At 40.5% G+C, this 18,713-nt stretch overlaps 1 protein-coding gene across 10 annotated transcripts in view; it reads left to right on the plus strand.

Annotated features, from left to right (window-relative positions):
• The window catches only part of PLCB4 (phospholipase C beta 4), a 415,724-nt gene that overhangs the window by 273,087 nt on the left and 123,924 nt on the right, over positions 1-18,713 (plus strand). For 9 of the 10 annotated variants that reach the window (XM_059896967.1, XM_059896965.1, XM_059896971.1 and 6 more), the window contains exons 4-6: positions 11,796-11,876; positions 12,694-12,753; positions 14,021-14,164. In XM_059896967.1, coding sequence (XP_059752950.1) covers positions 11,796-11,876; positions 12,694-12,753; positions 14,021-14,164 — 285 coding nt within the window. The remainder of the gene's footprint in view (positions 1-11,795; positions 11,877-12,693; positions 12,754-14,020; positions 14,165-18,713) is intronic. The other variant, XM_059896974.1, reaches the window with a different exon arrangement.

The following is an 18,713-nucleotide window of genomic DNA, read 5'->3' on the forward strand; positions in this document are numbered from 1 at the left end:
CTGCTTTCACAGTCATTAGTCCTGCCTTGTGGTTTGAAGGCTCTCCCTGCCTACTCCTGTTTCTTCTCCCCTTTCTCTTTCATAACACATTTCCCGTAATCAATCAATCAATTTCCCGTAATCAATCAAGTTCATCTTGGTGTCTGTTCCTAGATGACCCAACTCATGCAACAGCCCTTCCCTCAGGGTAGAAGAGTCATGTGCTAAACCTTTGGACTGCAATTTTCTGAAGCCAAGTCTGTGCTCAGAATTCTCTAGGTTGGTAGCAGTGGTCCTCCTGTGCATGTGCCAGTGATTTCTGCGCCTCTTTTAGACACAGTAAAAAGTGATAGAACCAGGATTGGTCCTTAGAGCCAGTGGGGACTGTGTATCTTTGAAGCCTAAACATAAGCTATTTCAGAAGATAAAAGTGGAAAGGGAGTGACATCTCATGCAGCTAATGTTAAGAAAAAGCATTTTTACAAGCTGGACTATTTAAGTGGGCAATGCTGATATTCAAAGGGAAATTCCGTGAAAGTTATTTGAGATTCCTTCCCTTTTAGTGACTCTATTCAACACAGACTGTCATCTCCATTTGGCCATAGTTCAAAATGTTATTTCTTTGATCAGCCTCTTCAGATGTATGTCTTCTGTGTTGCTATATGTATAATCCCTTGCTCGTTGTAATTTATTATTCTGGAACTGAATGTTTTTTTTTACTAGAAGTGGTTTACTGAAAAGAAGAATTTACTAGCTTATGGTCCCGTTTCAAGCACTTAGGCAAAGCACATCTTCTGATGTTCTTAGAATTTTTTTGGAGGGGGAGGATGTTAAAGAAAACATTATTCATGACACTCATTAAAAATAAGACAGACTGTGTTCAGGAGACTACTACAATGGGGGTTTTGCAGGAAGGGAGAGAAGTTGAGCTCAACTTTGAATACAATAAGGAAAAAAAAGATTTATAGCCAAGGAGCAGGTTGGGGGGTGGGTCAGTGGATGGAGAATTACTAAGAGGAAACATCAGGGGTAAGGAGAGATTTGGGCTAAACCATCCTAATAGGATTCTTGCTGAAGGCAAGCCGCGGTGATCAGACATCACCTGGGAGATGGTGGCGGTTGAAGAACCAGATCAGATACCAAGGGTGATCAGATACTGAGGGTGGAGGATTCTGGCTAAATCAACTTATTAGCAGGATTCTTGTTAACACTGGGCAATGCAAAGACAGACACAGAAGTCCAAAAGTCAAGGCCTATTTGGGAATAAGATTCAGAGGAGCCTGACTAAAGTTGCCTCAAGGAGAGGATCTTTGGGGTGGGATGTGTGTGTGGCGGTGGTGGTGACATATGTTTTTAACATTTGTTGTAAATGTTTGTTACAAAAAACATTTCTTTTCCTCCCTGGCTCTGAGTAAGCTGGTCTTCTTTCATTTTTCTCATTTTAGTTGCTACAGCAACTGTTTTGACTAACATGACTGTTTTCCTGCCCAAGAAAGTTACTTTCTTGAGTGACCACCTACTCCATCGAAAGGCATGTTTTGTTCACTTTCTTCTTCTTTTTGCACTCTGAGAGGTAATTGCCGAATATCTTAGGAATAATTTCTTCAAGTGTTGTCTGGCAAGAATCAAGGAGCCTGTCCCAGAGCCCTGCTACAAGACACGAGCCCTCGCAGAGTCTGAGTGTTCATACTTGGCCTCAAAATGCCCACAACAGAGATGCTTCTGGGAGAGGGAAAGACAAAGAGAGACAGATACAGAGTTTGACATCTCAAACTGGCAGACCTTAAAAGTTAAGACCCAAAGATTCAACATCTTTATCTGGAAGTAAAAGAGAAAATGGAGATTCCTAAATATTGAGGACCATAAAGTGAGCAGACAGAAATACAGAGTTTGACTCTTTCAGGTGGATCATTTGAGCAATTCCTTCTTCTTCCCAAATTCAGATCCTAATTGAGCTGATCAGCTTCTCACAGAGCCAAGGATATGTCAGAGCCCTTGTTAATAATAAACACCATCAGGCCCACATTCTGTTTATTTTTAAAAGATGACATAAAAAGTCAGAAAAGGTGCTGTGCCTTCCTCTTGATCGTTTTCAGCAGCCTTCTTCGACTCTCCCAAGCCAGGACACTTTGAAAGGTGATGATGTCCTTCAATTCTGAGGTCAGAATAAAATGAAATGAGTGAATTAAATCCTTCTACTTTTTAACAGAATAAGCGTTCACTGTATTTCACCATCATTGCTGAAATCAACTCTCTAAATGCTCACGGTTGGCTACTGAGAAGGAGAACTTTTCATTTCTGCTTCTGTGGAATTGAGAACCCAAGATAGACAGCAGGTCAGCACCTGTAAAACTTGCTTAACAATCTCTTGATTGCCCCTCACTATCTGAGAGTGTAATCAAGGAGGTGCAAGGCAGGGGCTCCCAACCCAGGGACGGTCTCCTCTGGTCACTACTCCCTGACATGTCCTTGAAGAAGGAAGAACTAAAACCTTGTTCTGATGGCTTGCCCTCTGTGCCTGATGTGGACTGAGGCTGGCTGGGGCACAGAACAAAACCTGACCTCTCTGTGCAGAAACGATACTTTAGCGAGTCTAGCTCCACAGTAATTTACAAGCTCTGGGTTATCCTCACGTGTAGACCTCCCGATCTGCATTCTGGATCAGTAGAAATAAGCACTCACGGTACCATTGCTCATCATGAAGACCCACGTGACAGAGATGCTCTCCCCACCATGATGTATTGATAGATATAATTCTGCCACATATTATCTGTGTCCTCTTGGGCGACTTGCTAACCTCAGAGAAAATCTGTAAGGTAGGGGATGTGGCATTTACCACATTTGTTTCTTGGATGATTCATCATAAACAATACTAGCAACGTGAGTCATAGTCACTGTCACTGTGTTCTTATATTGATAATCGGTAATAATGTAATGGGTGCAGGTTATGCATCAAGCCCTACAGTGCCCACAGGTGGCCTGTAAGATGTGTTATTGTTCATGTTGCCATCCCTGCTTTTGGAGATGAAGAGACAAAGCTCAAATAAGCCTGTAAGTGTCCAGCCACGTTTGGATCAGGTCTGTTGGACCCTAAAACCAATGTAACATGCCCAGTAGTTTCAGGTGTTCATGAAATGGCCTTCGTGCTTATTTACACATGTTTCTTCCACATCCCAAAGTCAGCTGTAGTGCAGAAGTAGGTGCCACTAGATAAAATGCATTAGGGATTGAAGTTGAAGACAGAAAAAAAATGGGAAAGTACATCAAATTAGGGGTAAAATTAACAGGCAGCCACTCTATGGGCAGCAAAAATGTCCCACAAAATTGAAAGAAGTGAGCTGCAGATTTGCTACTTTTGATCATGGTGGCCAGAGTAATGCAGGAAAGAAAAACAGTTATAGGATTCAAAGTGTCTGTCAGATTACAAGGAAAGCAACAGATTAGGAAAAATAATTTTTCTATATACCAGGATCCAAGAAAAAATTCTGATAGCTTTCTACAACAACCCAGTAATAACTACAGTCTGTACAGTTGGTGGAGTTCACAAGAGAATCCTTAAAAATGATGTAACTAGAACTGAAACATTTCCGAAGCCCTTCTGACCTGAGTGGTGGTTACTGGCCTTCAGTGACAAGGAGAACAGCAAAGCCTCCTTCAGATGTGATGCTGAGCAGTTCCCTGGGCCCACTCCCTGACAATGTCCCTTTCTCACTTACAGGTCTCAAAGCAGGTGTGATGCAAATGCGTGCTTCGGTGTAGCCATCTATCTCAGCTCTGCCCCACCAGCTACCTGACACTGGGCAAGATGCTTAATTTCCATGCCTCAATGGCCTCCTCCTCCGTAAAATGGGAATAATAATAGTACCTGCCTCATGGGAAGTTGGGCGGTTAATAAGTTAATGTGTACAAAGCTCAGACCATTGCCTGGTGCTTAGTTAACATAGTTTCGGTGGTAGTGGTTTATAATGTTATTTATATTTGGTTAGACCCTTCGTGGCCTTTCTCTAACTCAGACTTCACTTGTCCCTCTTCAGCCTTAACAAAGCCCTTTTCTCTTCCTCCAGTGTTGATCAAACCATGTTTACCCAAAGGTGGAGCCTCCAAGGTAGTGTTGATTCACTGACAACCCAAACTCCCACTGATTTCAGGCAGAGTGGGACCTGCTCAGCAGGGTTGACAGGGTAGAACAGACACAGGCTTTGGAATCAGAGAAACCAGTTTGAATCCCAGGTCTGTTATTTATCTACTGTAGCTTTAAAGAATTGACTCTCCTTCAAACATTTTCCCCCTTATTTCTAAACACTGCATGTCTGATAAGGTAACCACTAATCATACCTGGCTGTTTAAACGAAAATGAAAAGCTCAGTGCCCCTGTCACACTAGCTACATTTCAAGGGCTTCATAGCCCCACATAGCCTTCATGGCCTCCACGTTGGGCTGTGTTCATCTGGCACGTATGCATCATCACAGAAAATCTATTGAATAGTGTTGGACAGTAGCCCTGAATTACACAGTAGTTTTCTCCTAACTATTACCAGTTATTCGGCACTGACCTCGTCCCAGGCACTTGGGCTTTCTCAACTTTGAGAGCCACGTGAAGTTGGTATCAGTTTTCTCAAGTTACAGGTGAGAAAAGTGAAGCTTGGAGAGATGAAATGGCACCAGTGCAAGATTCTCTGGCAGATGCCTGATGAGGAGGCTGACAGTCAAACCCAGGAAGGATAAGCTACAAGGTCTGGGCCCCAGTGCACCTCCTAGGGGTTCACTTTCTCAGAAATCAGGAGTCTCATGATGGAATATGGAAGTCGTCACTCATTTCACTCCTTCTGTATTCTAATCTACCCATCCCATCACAAGCACAAAAGAGGCCCAGAACAGCTAATGTTTAATTGAAATAATGTGAAGTTAACATGTTTATTAATCAGCCCCAAATCACTATCCCTTCCCGGTAGTGAGACTTGACTATTGCCTATTTGATGATGCAGACCCCATAGTAGAAAGATATAGTCATTCACAGTTAACTTAAGTAGTAATGGTGGGTGAGAGAGCAGGAGAGGGAAAGGTAAGAAATAACCACAAATCACAGTTAAAATAAAATCAACCACCTGTTATCGCCTGTTATCTAGAAACCCCACCCAAATACTTTCCTCCTCTTTAGAGTATTTGGCCTGCTGAGATCTCTACCACTCCTTATGCAAAGAAATGGTATGAAATGTCGTTTAACCAAATCACTTCTAAAATTGAAATAAAGGAAAAATATTTTTATTCTAAATCATTTTGAAAGTAACTTGAATCTTTGAAAGATAAATTGTGATATTGAATAATGTTGAAATAGCAAGTGTTAGGGGAAAACTACACTAAAGATAATGCTGAGACCACAGCTTTTTAAAAAAATTTTATTTATTTATTTTTGACTGTGTTGGGTCTTCGTTTCTGTGCGAGGGCTTTCTCTAGTTGCGGCAAGCGGGGGCCACTCTTCATCGCGGTGCGCGAGCCTCTCACTATCGTGGCCTCTCTTGTTGTGGAGCACAGGCTCCAGACGTGCAGGCTCAGTAGTTGTGGCACACGGGCTTAGTTGCTCCGCGACAAGTGGGAATCTTCTCAGACCAGGGCTCGAACCCATGTCCCCTGCATTGGCAGGCAGATTCTCAACCACTGCGCCACCAGGGAAGCCCCAAGAGACCACAGCTTTTAAATATACTCTATCCTTGATGAAATGGGGGCAGCATCTCTGGAAGCCCCTAGGGGCAAAAGCCCCTCAGAACAGGGATCCTTGAGGCAGGAACAGCTTCTAACTGTAGTGATTCCAGCAAAACTGATGCTTCTTGCTTCTTCCAAACAGAATGCCCCCTGATTACCAGCTTGTCCACTTTCACAGGAGTTCCTATTCCTTTCACACCGTCTCTCCCAATGGCCAAAGGAAAGAGCTGGTTTGGGCTGGATGTTAACTAGACCTTGAGCTCTAAAGTGTGACTAATGAGTTTTAACCAAGTCCTATGAGAACTGAAATTCTGAGCAGCCTGGAAGAAGTTCCATTATGGTTTGCATCCTTACCAGAGGATCCCACTACCATCTGTTAATTGCAAACAAAGAGATTTGTGAAGGAGCAAGAGCCCAGCTTCCTTTGACATCTCCCCTGCCACGCTCCAGTCTGGAGGAAGATTTTCCTGACAAGGGAACTGGGGATATTATTGCCTCAGTGTGGTCATGAGGCCACAGTCCAAGTTCTGGTCAGTAGGTACCTGGGTGAAATTTAAAACTGCTATGAGGGGAAAAGAATAGAGTATGTGTGGGAGGTACAGAGAAATCTAAATAGGTTGGGTTTCAGTTCCTTTCAGCTGATTGTCACATACCCCTCAGGTCTGCTCTCTGATTTTCATGGGTAGTTTGAATCCACTTGGTCTGAGAATTTTCTGGTCACAGTCGACAAGTTTATTGTGGGCTTTGTTGGAAACCTTGTCATTAGCATCTATCGCAGCTCCTTAGAGGTCTCACTGGAGAATTTCTATTCTGGCAGTTGATTCTCCTAACATCTGATGTTTTTTTATCTATGAACTATATGGACACCTGGTAAATGATATTTTTTCCCTTTTTGCTTTTGTTGCTAGGGAGCCCAGTGCCAAATAGGCACCTAATTCTCATTGTGTAGGAGCTTTTAACAAGTATTTCTAAAAGCTCTTTTACTCTGTCCTTATTTTGCAAATTTGCCTTATTTTTCTTCTCCTTCCTTAGAGTTCTTATCCCATTTTGCAAAGGATCTCTTTGCAGGGGCATTTGAACAGTGCTCCTGGTCCAACAGGGATTCCTAGGAGGTACCCCAAAGCCACACCCAACCTCTAAGATGAGCTTGTATGACTTAGAAAAAGGTGCTGCTTCCTCTAGGCAGACAGCCTCAGGGTGGTGCCCTGGTATTTGTATGTCTGTCCGTGGCAGCCCTCCAGGGACTGACACTGTTGGGCTCTGGGCCTGGTGCAGCCCCCTCAACTTGAGTAACTTCTTGTTTATGTTTCATATATTGGCCTACTCTGATATATTTCATTTGAAAAAAAATTCTTTTTTTATTTTTTTAAGTCCGTGAATTTAGTTTTGGTGTGCCTTTGATGTGCTAGGTGCTTGGAGCACAAATATGAACAAGAAAGTTTCAAGGACTCTGCCCTCACAGAGGTTATATTCTGATGTGGGAGCCAGGCAATAAATCAATAAATAGTGAAATAATTGCAAACTGTGTTTTGTTACAAGCAAGGAAATAATCAGGATACTGTAATAGAAAATAAAAATAGAAAATAAAATATTAGGGAGGTAAGGGAAAACCTCTCTGAAGAGGGGATAATTAAGACAAGACCTGTAGGATGAAGAGGAGCTAAGGACAGTAGGAAGAGACTTCTGGGCAGGAGGAACAGCAAGTGCAAAGACCCTGAGGCTAGAAGAATTTAAGAAGTTTAAGGAAAAGAGTCCTGATGGTTGTAATGAACAAGAGGGAACACAAAGGCAGAAAGTAGTATGAGATCAGGTCTCTAGGACCCAGATTATGCAGGACCTTTTAGGCCATGCTAGGAGTTGGGATTTTATCCTAAATATGATGAGGATCTATTAAATGACTTTAGTGAACTATTAAATGACTTTAATAGTTTGGAGAATCAATATGACTGCTGTGGAAAGAAAGAGTAGAAGTGGGAAGATCAGTCCATGGGAGATGCTATGAGTTGGGATTTTATCCTAAATATGCTAGGCGTTGGGATTTTATCCTAAATATGATGGGGATCTACTAAATGATTTTAATGATTAAAACTTTGGAGAATCAACATGGCTGCTGTGGAAAAAAAGAGTAGAAGTGGGAAGATCAGTCCATGGGAGATGGTGATGCTTTGGACCAAGGTGGTGGTGGTGGAGATGGAGCAAAATAGATATATATGAAAAATGCTATGAAAATGAAATCAGGAATAGAAAGTCAAGGATGACTCTTAGGGGAATTCCCCGGAGGTCCAGTGGTTAGGACTCCATGCTCTCACTGCCGAGGACCCAGGCTCAATCCCTGGTCAGGGAACTAAGATCCTGCCAGCCGAGCAGTGTGGCCAAAAAGAAAAAAAAAAAGGATGATTCTTAGTTTCAGTAAATGGATAGATAATAGTGACATTTATTGAGCCCAGAGAGTCTTGTGATGGAGAGGCTTAGAGAGATAAGGGTGAGGAGTAAAGAATTCAGCTATGGATGTGTTAGTTTTGAGACATCTGTGTGGAGATGTCAAGTAGAGAGTTAGATGTCTGAATTGGGAACTCAGAGAAGACTGGGCTGCTGTTATAAATTTGGGAGTCATCAAGAAGTAGATGGTATTAAAGCCCTGGGGTTAAAGGAGGTCTAGGAATGTAGTGGAAATGAAAATTCCCAGAGCCAATTCCTGTGGAACATGTAGAAGTTGGGTGTAGAAGGAAAATAACTTAAAGGAACAGAACACAGTCAGAATATCAAGATTCCAGAGTTTCCAAAAGGAGGGAATAGTCAGCCGCTCAGAGATCAAATCAAAGGAGAAAAGGAATGCGTGCAGTGCATTTGGCAGCATGAACATAAGTCATGGTGGGCCTGGCAGAGAAATGTTAGCAAGTGATAGAAACAGAGGGCAGATGGAATTTGTCAGAGATGGTAGGGAAGGGAGATAGTAGAGACAGTGGCTAGAGAAAGACTCTTCAAGATATTATGCCCTGAAAGGGAATCAGAGACATGAGGGAGTAAATGAAGGAGGAAGTGTTGACAGCTAGAACATATTTGTGTGCTGATAGGAATGATCTAATAGAGAAAAAAATTGAGTATTGGGTGGTGATAAACAGGAGACTGAAATCCTTGTGTAGGTGAAAGAGGATGGAACCTGGAAGAAGACTGAATCTGGAGCAGAAGTGGGGGGATTGACCTTTGATGGGAGAAAGTGTGCTTTATTAGGAGGAAGGATGGAGAAAGTTCTCATCTGAAGAGTTTCCTTTAATCAGTGAAGCCCAGTAATTGGCTGGGAGTAAAGGGGTATGAGAAGAAGCAATGAGATAAGCCTTTCAAAGAGTGGGGAACCTTTTAAGAAAGAATTACAAGGTTGAAAGTCATGTTGACTATCCTTTTGAAGTTGATAATCTTGAATTTAAACCAAAGCCAGATAATCCAGTTTTGTGATTTTCTTTCATCAAGTTCAGCAATAAAAAAATAGACAGGGTGGACTTAGTTTTTTGGCCAAGAAAACAGAAAATGAGACATAGGAGTTGAGGATGTCTGTGAAGGAGTGATTGTAATATTGGACCATGGAAATAAGCTAGACAAGTATGGAAGTAAAAGGAAGAGAAGTCTGGTGGTTAGTGAGAGATTGGCAGGGTTAATGAAGAGGAAGTTGCAAGAAGTCAAATTAATACAGGAGAGTGAGGACTGTAGAGCTAGGGGCTAAAAAGCATCAGATGGAAGGGTCCAAGAGTGGGATGTTTAGGAATCCAAATTTCCAGGTGGCGATGGTAAGGTCTGAGGGTACTAAGTAATTGAGAGAGGAAGAAAGAAAAAACTCCTTGCAGTTAAGAAGGCCAAGGAACTGAAAGTTCCACCTCAAAATAAGCTGGAAAATCATTCTTATTTATCATGTATATTTCCTGGATCATCTCAAATACTTATTTGGAATTGGATAGGGTGCATATAAGTAAATAATAATGATGGTAGCTGATTCATTGTGGATCTACTCTGTAAACACCACTTTAGGTCATACTTCTGAACACTGAAATTCTTTATTACCATTAGGATATTACTTGGGAAGTATTCTAAAATGTGTTCATTCTCATAGTTTAATTGATTATTCTTGTTTCTCAATCAGTAATGATATAAGACATTTTGGTTCAAGTTCAATACCTTTTTGTATGACATACAACACCTTTGTTATCTAGCCTTATTTATGTGTCTAGTCTCATCCCCTACCATCCCCTTAAGATGTTCTAACCACACCAGCTCCTCAGAAGTCCCCACTGGCAGGTCAAGCCTACATGCCTGCCATGCTGCTTCACCTGGATAACTTCTGCTCATCCTCTAAGACCCATCTGAAATGTCAACTTCTGGGTCAAGCCTTTTCTAAAAAGTTGAACCATCTAAAAGTGTATTTTTGTGGGTCAAAGACATCACATATTGGCAATTTCATGTTGTTCATAATTTGCTACCACAAATATAAACCTGAACTAGACATGAGGGATGGTAGCTACCACTTGCTGAACTGTTACTATGTGATTCACATTCATGGTAAAAATGTAAAAGTACTTTAAATTTATCATCTCATTTCATTCCCTAAAAGGTAGGTGTAAATACTTCCTTTTATTAGATAAGGATTCTGAGACTTAAAAAGGGTCTTTGTAAGAGAAGGTAAATAATAAGTGGCAGAACTGGGTTTTGATTCCAAAAGCAAAGGTCACATTATGCCCCTTCCTTCATCTTACTCATCTCTGTGACTACAGTGCTAAGCACGAGCCTGGTAAGGAGTTGAAATACCTATGATAATTCTTCATCTGTCAGAAAACTACCCAAACAAATGTAAAAGTTGGCTTTGTTCAGGGCCCCTGGGACTCTAAATTCTGACACGTCAAGGTGGTCAAGTCTCTTGACATTGGATTTACCTTGATGAATGTTGCTGCTTCCTTGGAATTTGGAAAGATATGTTTTGGTAGGTGAAACTGAGAGTCTGGACTACAGTTAAAATCTTAATCCAGTAATTGCTCTTTGTTTGAAGTCACACCCTGCTCCTGTTTGCCAGGCAGGTTCTCTATAGCAGTGTTGTAATTATCTAGGAGGACAAGTTCTTTAGATCACGAGAAGAACCTGTGGATTTGTTGACACGTGGGTGCCAAGTCTTGATGTAATGCAAACAGAGGGCAGAAGGTATCTGGATTCATTCCCTGAATGCCCTTTCGCTTCCATTGACATAGAACTTTCCTGGTGTTCTTAAGAAAAGTGTTGCTTTCTTGCTAAAATAAAGACCAGGAATCCTTTGGCAAATACAACTTAGCTGCTCTGGGGCCCCTGCATTTGGCTAACATTCCATCTTGATTTGAATTTTGATTCTGTAGTTTTCAACAGAGTTCCTGATGTCCACAGCAGTGGTTCTCAGATTTTAGTGAGCATTAGAATCACCTGGAGGGCTTTTTGGGACACAGATTTCTGGTTCCCACCCCAGAGACTCTGATTCAGTCTGTCTGGCCTGGAGCCCTAGATTCTGCCAATTCAGTCAGTCTCCCAGGTGAGGTTAAAACTGCTGGTCCCAGGACTATACTTTGAGTAGCTTAAAATCTTGCTTAAGTCCTGGTTTATGGGACACCAAGTGAGGTTGAATATAAAATCAAAAAACACAGGAATTATCTGAGTAAACCTCTGAATGCTGAATTGTATAGACAAAAAAAAGAAAAAATCAGTGACTTAAAAAAATTATCTCCTGATTTCTGACATTTTGTTAGAGACCAGCAACAATTCCTCTTGTATGGAGGGATACCAGTTGGCTGGAACCTGGGAGTCCTTCTTTCCAGGAGCTCTTTTCCGAGATCTTAGAGCAAATTTCTCATCTGTGACCTTCAGAACATTAGTGTGTTTTGTTCTTAAAACTACCCTAAAGGAAGATGCTGTATAAAATTGATCAGTCTTTCAATGCAAAAATGAATGCAAGAAATTTTCAAAATGAAAACATTACATAATATAATAAGAAATGTGGTCATTAGATTCAGGATGCATTTTTCTTTTGTTTAGAGGCTAAAAGATATTTGCATTTTTATTAGATTCAAAATGGTGTGAGTCATGCAGATCAACACATTTCTTTTTCACAGGAATCCTTTGTGTTTGAACCCAACTGCCTCTTCAAAGTGGATGAATTTGGCTTCTTTCTGACCTGGAGAAGTGAAGGCAAGGTATGGCTCAGAAAGAGCAAGCTGTTTCTTCTTTCTGTCAGGGTGAAGGCATTTCATTTTTCAACAAGTGATGGAGTGCCTCTTGAGGGCATGGACCCTACACTTATTCATTCATTCAAGACTTTTAAAAACGTGTGCTAGGCGTTGGGGATACAGTGATGGTCAAGGATGTGATCCTTATAGATTCCAGCCTAGGATCAAAGTCGCACATCCTAAAAAAAAGAAAAAAGTTACAAGTCATTGAGAATTGTGAAAGAGAAGTTCAGGTTGTTACAAGAGCTTAAACAGGCAAGTCTGATTTAAGTCTTGGGAGTTAGAAAGGTTTCCCAGAAGAGAGATGTTCAAGCTGAAGTCTCAGGGGTGCATTTAAGGGCATTTTCATCTGGTTATACCCCAGGACTTAACACATGGCACAATGACACATTTCATGAACCTTTGGGTAAAATTTACAAAAAGTAGTATCAGAGTTATATAAAAGTTAGCATAGTCCCACTTACTATTTCAGGTACACACATATATTTAATAATATACATATAGTATTAATGTTACTACATGTATAAAAGTAACATTTTATAAACATTTTATAAATAATTATTCAAAGTGGCATTCATACATATATTTGAAATGGAATGTTTGGGGCCTTGACTTTCTGACTGTTGGAAATTATTATTATTATTATTATTTGTTTTTAATCCTGCTTCTGCCTTACTCTAGTCAGCATTGCCTTCATCATCACAAACATTTGTCAATCACCTTGTCTGTGCCATAGGTCTGGCAGAATTTAGTCTCACTGCTGTGCTAAATTCTCTCTTTGCAGGAAGGGCAAGTTCTAGAATGTTCTCTCATCAACAGTGTTCGACTGGGAGCCACACCAAAGGTACCTGCGATTGGTGTTTGCTGTTCTTCTAAACACAGAACGTTGTTTAACCCATTACTGCCCCCCAATCATCAGCTGGGAATGAAGAACAGACACAGTTTAGAAATCTCATCTATAATGGTTGGGTGATTTGGATTGCATCGGGTTTAGTTACATTAGAAATTGTTATTAACTTCTGAAAATGATGACCCTTGTGTGATACGAGCATTGAAATAAATAGTTGCCTTAACTCAGAAATTAATCTGACAAGCACCCATTCCCCCCACCCCCACCTTCTTTTTCAGCAAACAGTGAGTCACTTCTGGTCTGTGGCTGATGTGGAAATTTAAATGGCTCAGGTAGTTGCATATTTGTGCACCTGTGCACGCAGACATTAGCTCACCTTGAAGGCTCAGTTTGCCTCTGAGAGAAAAAAGAAGGAAAGAGCGCATAAATCAGCCTTCTTCACAGTGATTGATTTGTTTGAATAAGAAGCTGTTTGCATAGTGGTGCTAGGAATTTAAAAGATGTTTTTTCCTAGAATATTCTAGCACAGTATTTATCCCCTTTTCCATAATAGCCCTGCAAGTTTTTAAATGTTCAAAACGAAATTATGTTCCTCACTTTGTTTTTGTTTTTTGTTCTTTAGTGACCCTCTTTTATGTTAGTTACAATCTCTGTGTAACCATGTTGGCATTTCCTCCTGAGTTCTTGTGGAGGACAAAACCACTATTTTATTTGCTAATTAGGGTAAACTTACACAGTTTTCATTCCAGATGAGGATGAGGCTCCTAGAGGTGCGTATACTCACTCTTTGTGTCTAGACTATTTGAAAGACTTAATCTCATTTTTGAGTAACTTGTGGTTGCTGGCTGTGGCAATGCCCTGCATATTTGCCTGAATCCTCAGTGACTGTTCTCTGTGAGAGATCCCTTTGACCTTTGTGGATACAAGCAGGTCCCAGTCAGAGCCTTTCTGTCCTGTTGCCATGGTCCGGGTCCTCCGATAACTGCAACCAGAAATCGAAAGAAAGACCCTCCCTCCCAGTCTTCTAAACCGATAATTTTATAATACTTTTCTTACCAAATGAGTTTCAGTCATGTGTAGTGTTACAGATTTTACCTCCAGGAGTTTTAGAATAACGCCAGATATCTGGGCATTTTTAGATAGAAAAAAAAAAAAATTTGCCCTAATGTATGTTTTTTACATCAAACATAGTTTCTTTTTACCATCTTCCTGCCATGCCCTGTGATCTAATGTATTGTTTCCTATTTGTCTACCTCAATAGGATCCCAAAATTTTGGCTGCTCTTGAAGCTATTGGAAAATCAGAAAATGACCTGGAAGGGCGGGTAGTTTGTGTCTGCAGTGGTACAGATCTGGTGAACATCAGTTTCACATACATGGTGGCTGAAAATTCAGAAGTAACTAAGGTATCCTCTGTGAAACAGCCTCCTTCCCTTCCCCCCATATGTACATATGTGGTGCACATAATTTTTCATGTATAATATAATTGTAATAGATACTTTACATTGTAAAATAATTTAATTTAAATTTTAAAAAATGATTCCATTGCCTTGCTGGAATGTTGGTCTAGAAAATTCAGCAAGCTCAATACCCTGTTAGCATGTCCCTCACATATGCCAACAGCCCGAACACCTACTGTGTTATGTTGTAGGAGCCTCTCAAACTGGAATGTACACAGGAATCACCTGGGATTTTGTAAAAATGCAGATTCTGATTCAGTAGGTCTGAGGTGAGGACAAATTCTCCCTTTCTAACAAGCTCCCAGTTGGTACTGATGTTGCTGGTCTGAGAACCACACTTTGAGTAGCAGTACTGCCCAGTAGAAAAATAATGCAAGCCACAGATGTAGTTTAAATCTTTCTAGTAGCCACAGGTAGAATTAATTTCAGTATTTTAGATTCCACATATAAGCGATATCATATGATATTTGTCTCTCTCTGTCTGGCTTACTTCACTTTGTATGATAATCTCTAGGTTCGTCCATGTTTCTGCAAATGGCATGATTTCATTCTTTTTTATGGCTGAGTAGTATCCCATTGTATATATCTACCACATCTTCTTTATCAATTCATCTGTCAATGGACATTTAGATTGTTTCCATGTCTTGGCTATTGTAAACAGTGCTGCTATGAGCATAGGGGTGCATGTACCTTTTCGAATCCCAATATATCATATTTTAACCCAATAGGTCATTTTAACATGAAATCAATACAAAATCAGTTAACATATTTTACATTCTTCTGTTTATACAAAGCCTTCAAAATCTGATGTGTATTTTCAATTCAGATGGGCCACATTTCAGTGGCTGTATATGGCTAATGGCTACCCTGTTGGACAGTGCAGGTCTGCATGATTAAGATATCTAACCCCCCACCATAAGCTATTAAAGTATTGGGTTATAATCCATCATAATACCGTAACCAGACTACTATTGCCCTGGCAAGTGAGTCTCAAAGAGATTTTGGCCAAAGTAGAAAGCTTCAAATTCAAATCACTTTCCTGCAAGTCATTTGTCTTCAGGGTGGTTTTACCTGTGGATGGAGCGCCCATTATCTTTGCATAATATGTTTGAAGAGGCCTGAGCCTTTGCTCTACCATTGCAGAAACCTGGCTTTAGGGGGTTGGGAGGGGGAGCATTTTATTTTCCCATTGATCCTGCAAGTAGAAGCTCAGTGCAGGGTCGAATGAGAAAGGCCATCATTAGAAATATTGAAATTTAGAGCCTGAAGGGAATATATAGGTAAGATTATTTGATGAAACGGAGATGAGAAGATTTAACCCTGGGCCCAGAGCTAATGGGTACAGAATTGAATTCTGCAGATTCCAAGACCGTCTTTCTTTCACCCTCACAAAGTGTGGTCCACATTCCAGCTGCATAGGCCTCACCTGCGAGCTCCTTACACATCAGAGTCTTGGGTCCACCCAGACCTACTGATTCAGAATCTTCATTTCTAACAAGGCCCCCCAGTGACTCATGTGCAGTTAAGTTTGAGAAGCTCCCAGCTGTGGCTTTGGGTCCAGGAATGGATGTTCCATGTGACATGAGAGCCGTTGCTTCTGTCCTTGCGGTGGTTTGGTTGGTTTCATGCTGTTTTCCCAGATCACCTCACTTTGGGGAAACGGATTTTGCCTTCAAGTTCCTTCATTATTGTGCTCAGATCAACACCTTGTTTGAATGGTTTCTTGAACCCTGCTGATCTAAACAAGCATCGTTTCTTAGAGTTCACGCTTACGTTATTTGCTACAGAGGTCTTTCTGGTTGCTATTTGCAATAACAACGTTCAATCCCAGAGGTCCATGCTGACCACCTGGGAAGAAAAAGACTTGTTAATCAGACAGAGATATTTAGCTGCCTGAAGTTTTGGAAAAACACAGTTCTGTAGACCGGTATGCCCTGGGTTTTGTCAGTGCGTCATATTACAAGAAACAGTATGACTCCTATGAGCCTAAGAACCTGGGCTTGGGACCAGGTTGCCTGGGCTTAAATCCTTGCTCTTTCTCTTCCCAGCTGTGTGACTGAGACATGCAACTGGCCTCTCTGAGCGTCACCTTCTGCATCCATAAAATAAGAACAATACCAAAATGCCTGCTCTTCGGATTGTTGTATAGATTACGAGTTGTTACATGGAAAGTGCTTAGTGCATGGCCTTTCTCATCCAAAGGCCTCAATGTGTGCCTGCTATTCTGATCACAGGGTCCTAGAATTTTAGAGCTGGAGATGGAACTTAAGCAGAGCTTCCCACCACCTCATTGGTCAGATGTGGCAAATGAAGCCAAGCAGTTACACAACAGGCTAGGCCAGAGTCCAGCCTAAAGCTCAGGCCTTCTGATTTCCCGAGTGATGCTGTCCACCACCCCCCATCCCTGAGCAAGTACAGTCCTGGGAAGGTGGCTCAGATCAGTAAGCCCATAATGTTCTTACTTTCCATGGTTTGATTGTTGTCAGTCTTGGTTCCTTTTGTTTAAAAGTCGTGGTGTGAAACCTATACTCATGAGTACATGGTATATATGTGTATGTTCCAGGCGGAAGTTTATACTTAAAGATAAGATTTGGGGTGTTTTTGCAGTAGCATTTCCAATGAATTTAAGATTAGCTGGCCATACAAGTAGGACTATAAAATAATTCTGTACTGGATTTTTAATTCAAACTCAATACTATTTGAGCCTGCTCTTATTAAATAAACTAAATGTTTCAGCTTCTGGGAACTATTAGTTACAATTTTATAATTCATTAATAGTGTAATATGTAAATATTAATCTCACTGTCCAAACTAGACAGCCCATGCTTATTAGAGCATGTCCTTTTGGTTAATTGATATTTGGAAGATATTGAACAAATTTTTCACTTATGTATACATGTGTGTGGATAATCTTGCCTACTTCCTGATTTCAAAACTTAACTGTCTGCATCCAGATCATAATACTTACCACCTCCAGCACTGACATTTTCCCCATCACCACTGCCTTATTCCTATGGCTCTATATATGTTACTATCCCTAACAGAACACACAAGCCATCAAAGTGAGAGGATTTATATAAAATACAGATGTAATTACCGCAGATCAAAATGATGGCAGAATTCATAAATTAGATCAGGTCAAGTGAGAAATGTAAAGATTTCCCAGTGTGCCTGAAATGGTGTTTGGGGCTCAGCCTGTGGTATCACTTTCACCTGAGTACCGCTTAGGAGCCTAGAATAGAATTATGGGACCATGGAGTATGCTATCTGTCCTCTTAGCTAGCTGTATTCTGGTCACTTTATCACAAAAGTCAGTTAACGCAAGTCATTCTTTTTAAAATATTTTTATTAGAGTATAGTTGCTTTACAATGTTGTTAGTCGGTACTGTACAGCAAAGTGAATCAGCTATACATATATCCCCTCTTTTTAGGATTTCCTTCCCATTTAGGTCACCAAAGAGCATTGAGCAGAGTTCCCTGTGCTATACAGTAGGCTCTCATTAGTTATGTATTTTATACTTAGTACCAATAGTGTATATATGTCAATCCCAATCTCCCAGTTCATCCCACCCCCGCTTCCCCCTTGGTATCCATATGTTTGTTCTCTACATCTGTGTCTCTATTTCAAGCAAGTCATCATTTTTAAAAATAACGCTTACAGACCTTAAATGCTTTATTTTAACTTGAAGCATATAAATGTGGTTCAATTGTTGACCCGTCTTTTAATGTTAGGGCCGAGGTCTTTGCATTCAGTATGGGTCTGTAGGTTGGGGTTGATGTATTTTTTCCTTTTAATTGAAGTACGTATAGTTGATTTACAATGTTGTGTTAATTACTGCTGTACAGCAAAGTGATTCAGTTATACATATATATACATTCTTTTTTTAATATTCTTTTCCATTATGGTTTATTATAGGATATTGAATATAGTTCTCTGTGCTATACAGTAGGACCTTGTTGTTTATCCATTCTATACATAAAAGCGTCCATCTGCTAACCCCAAACTCCCATGCCACCCCTCCCCCAACCTCCTCCCCCTTGGCAACCACCAGTCTGTTCTCTATGTCTGTGATTCTGTTGCTGTTTCTTAGTGTGTCATATTTTAGATTCCACATATAAGTGATATCATATGGTATTTGTCTTTCTCTTTCTGACTTACTTCACTTAGTATAATAATCTCTAGTTCCATCCATGTTGCTGCAAATGTCATTATTTCGTTCTTTTTTATGGCTGAGTAGTATTCCATTGTAGATATATACCACAGGGGTTGATGTATTTTTTGCCTATACTTCACCCATAATGCATTGCCTGAAATAATCCAATTTGGTTTCTTTAAAGTGCAAGTGAGACTTTAAAGACACTCATGGAGCAATCAAAATACAGAATCCTACAACTGCATGACTTCTTTCCCTAATCCTTTAGTTGTCTTATTTATATAGAGCTTGAGAAAAAAATTTTAGCAACTTGCCTTTAAAGAAATCTTCCCAAATATTCA

The sequence above is a fragment of the Balaenoptera ricei genome, chromosome 15 (genome assembly GCF_028023285.1).
Source record: "Balaenoptera ricei isolate mBalRic1 chromosome 15, mBalRic1.hap2, whole genome shotgun sequence".
Classification (NCBI taxonomy): domain Eukaryota; kingdom Metazoa; phylum Chordata; class Mammalia; order Artiodactyla; family Balaenopteridae; genus Balaenoptera; species Balaenoptera ricei.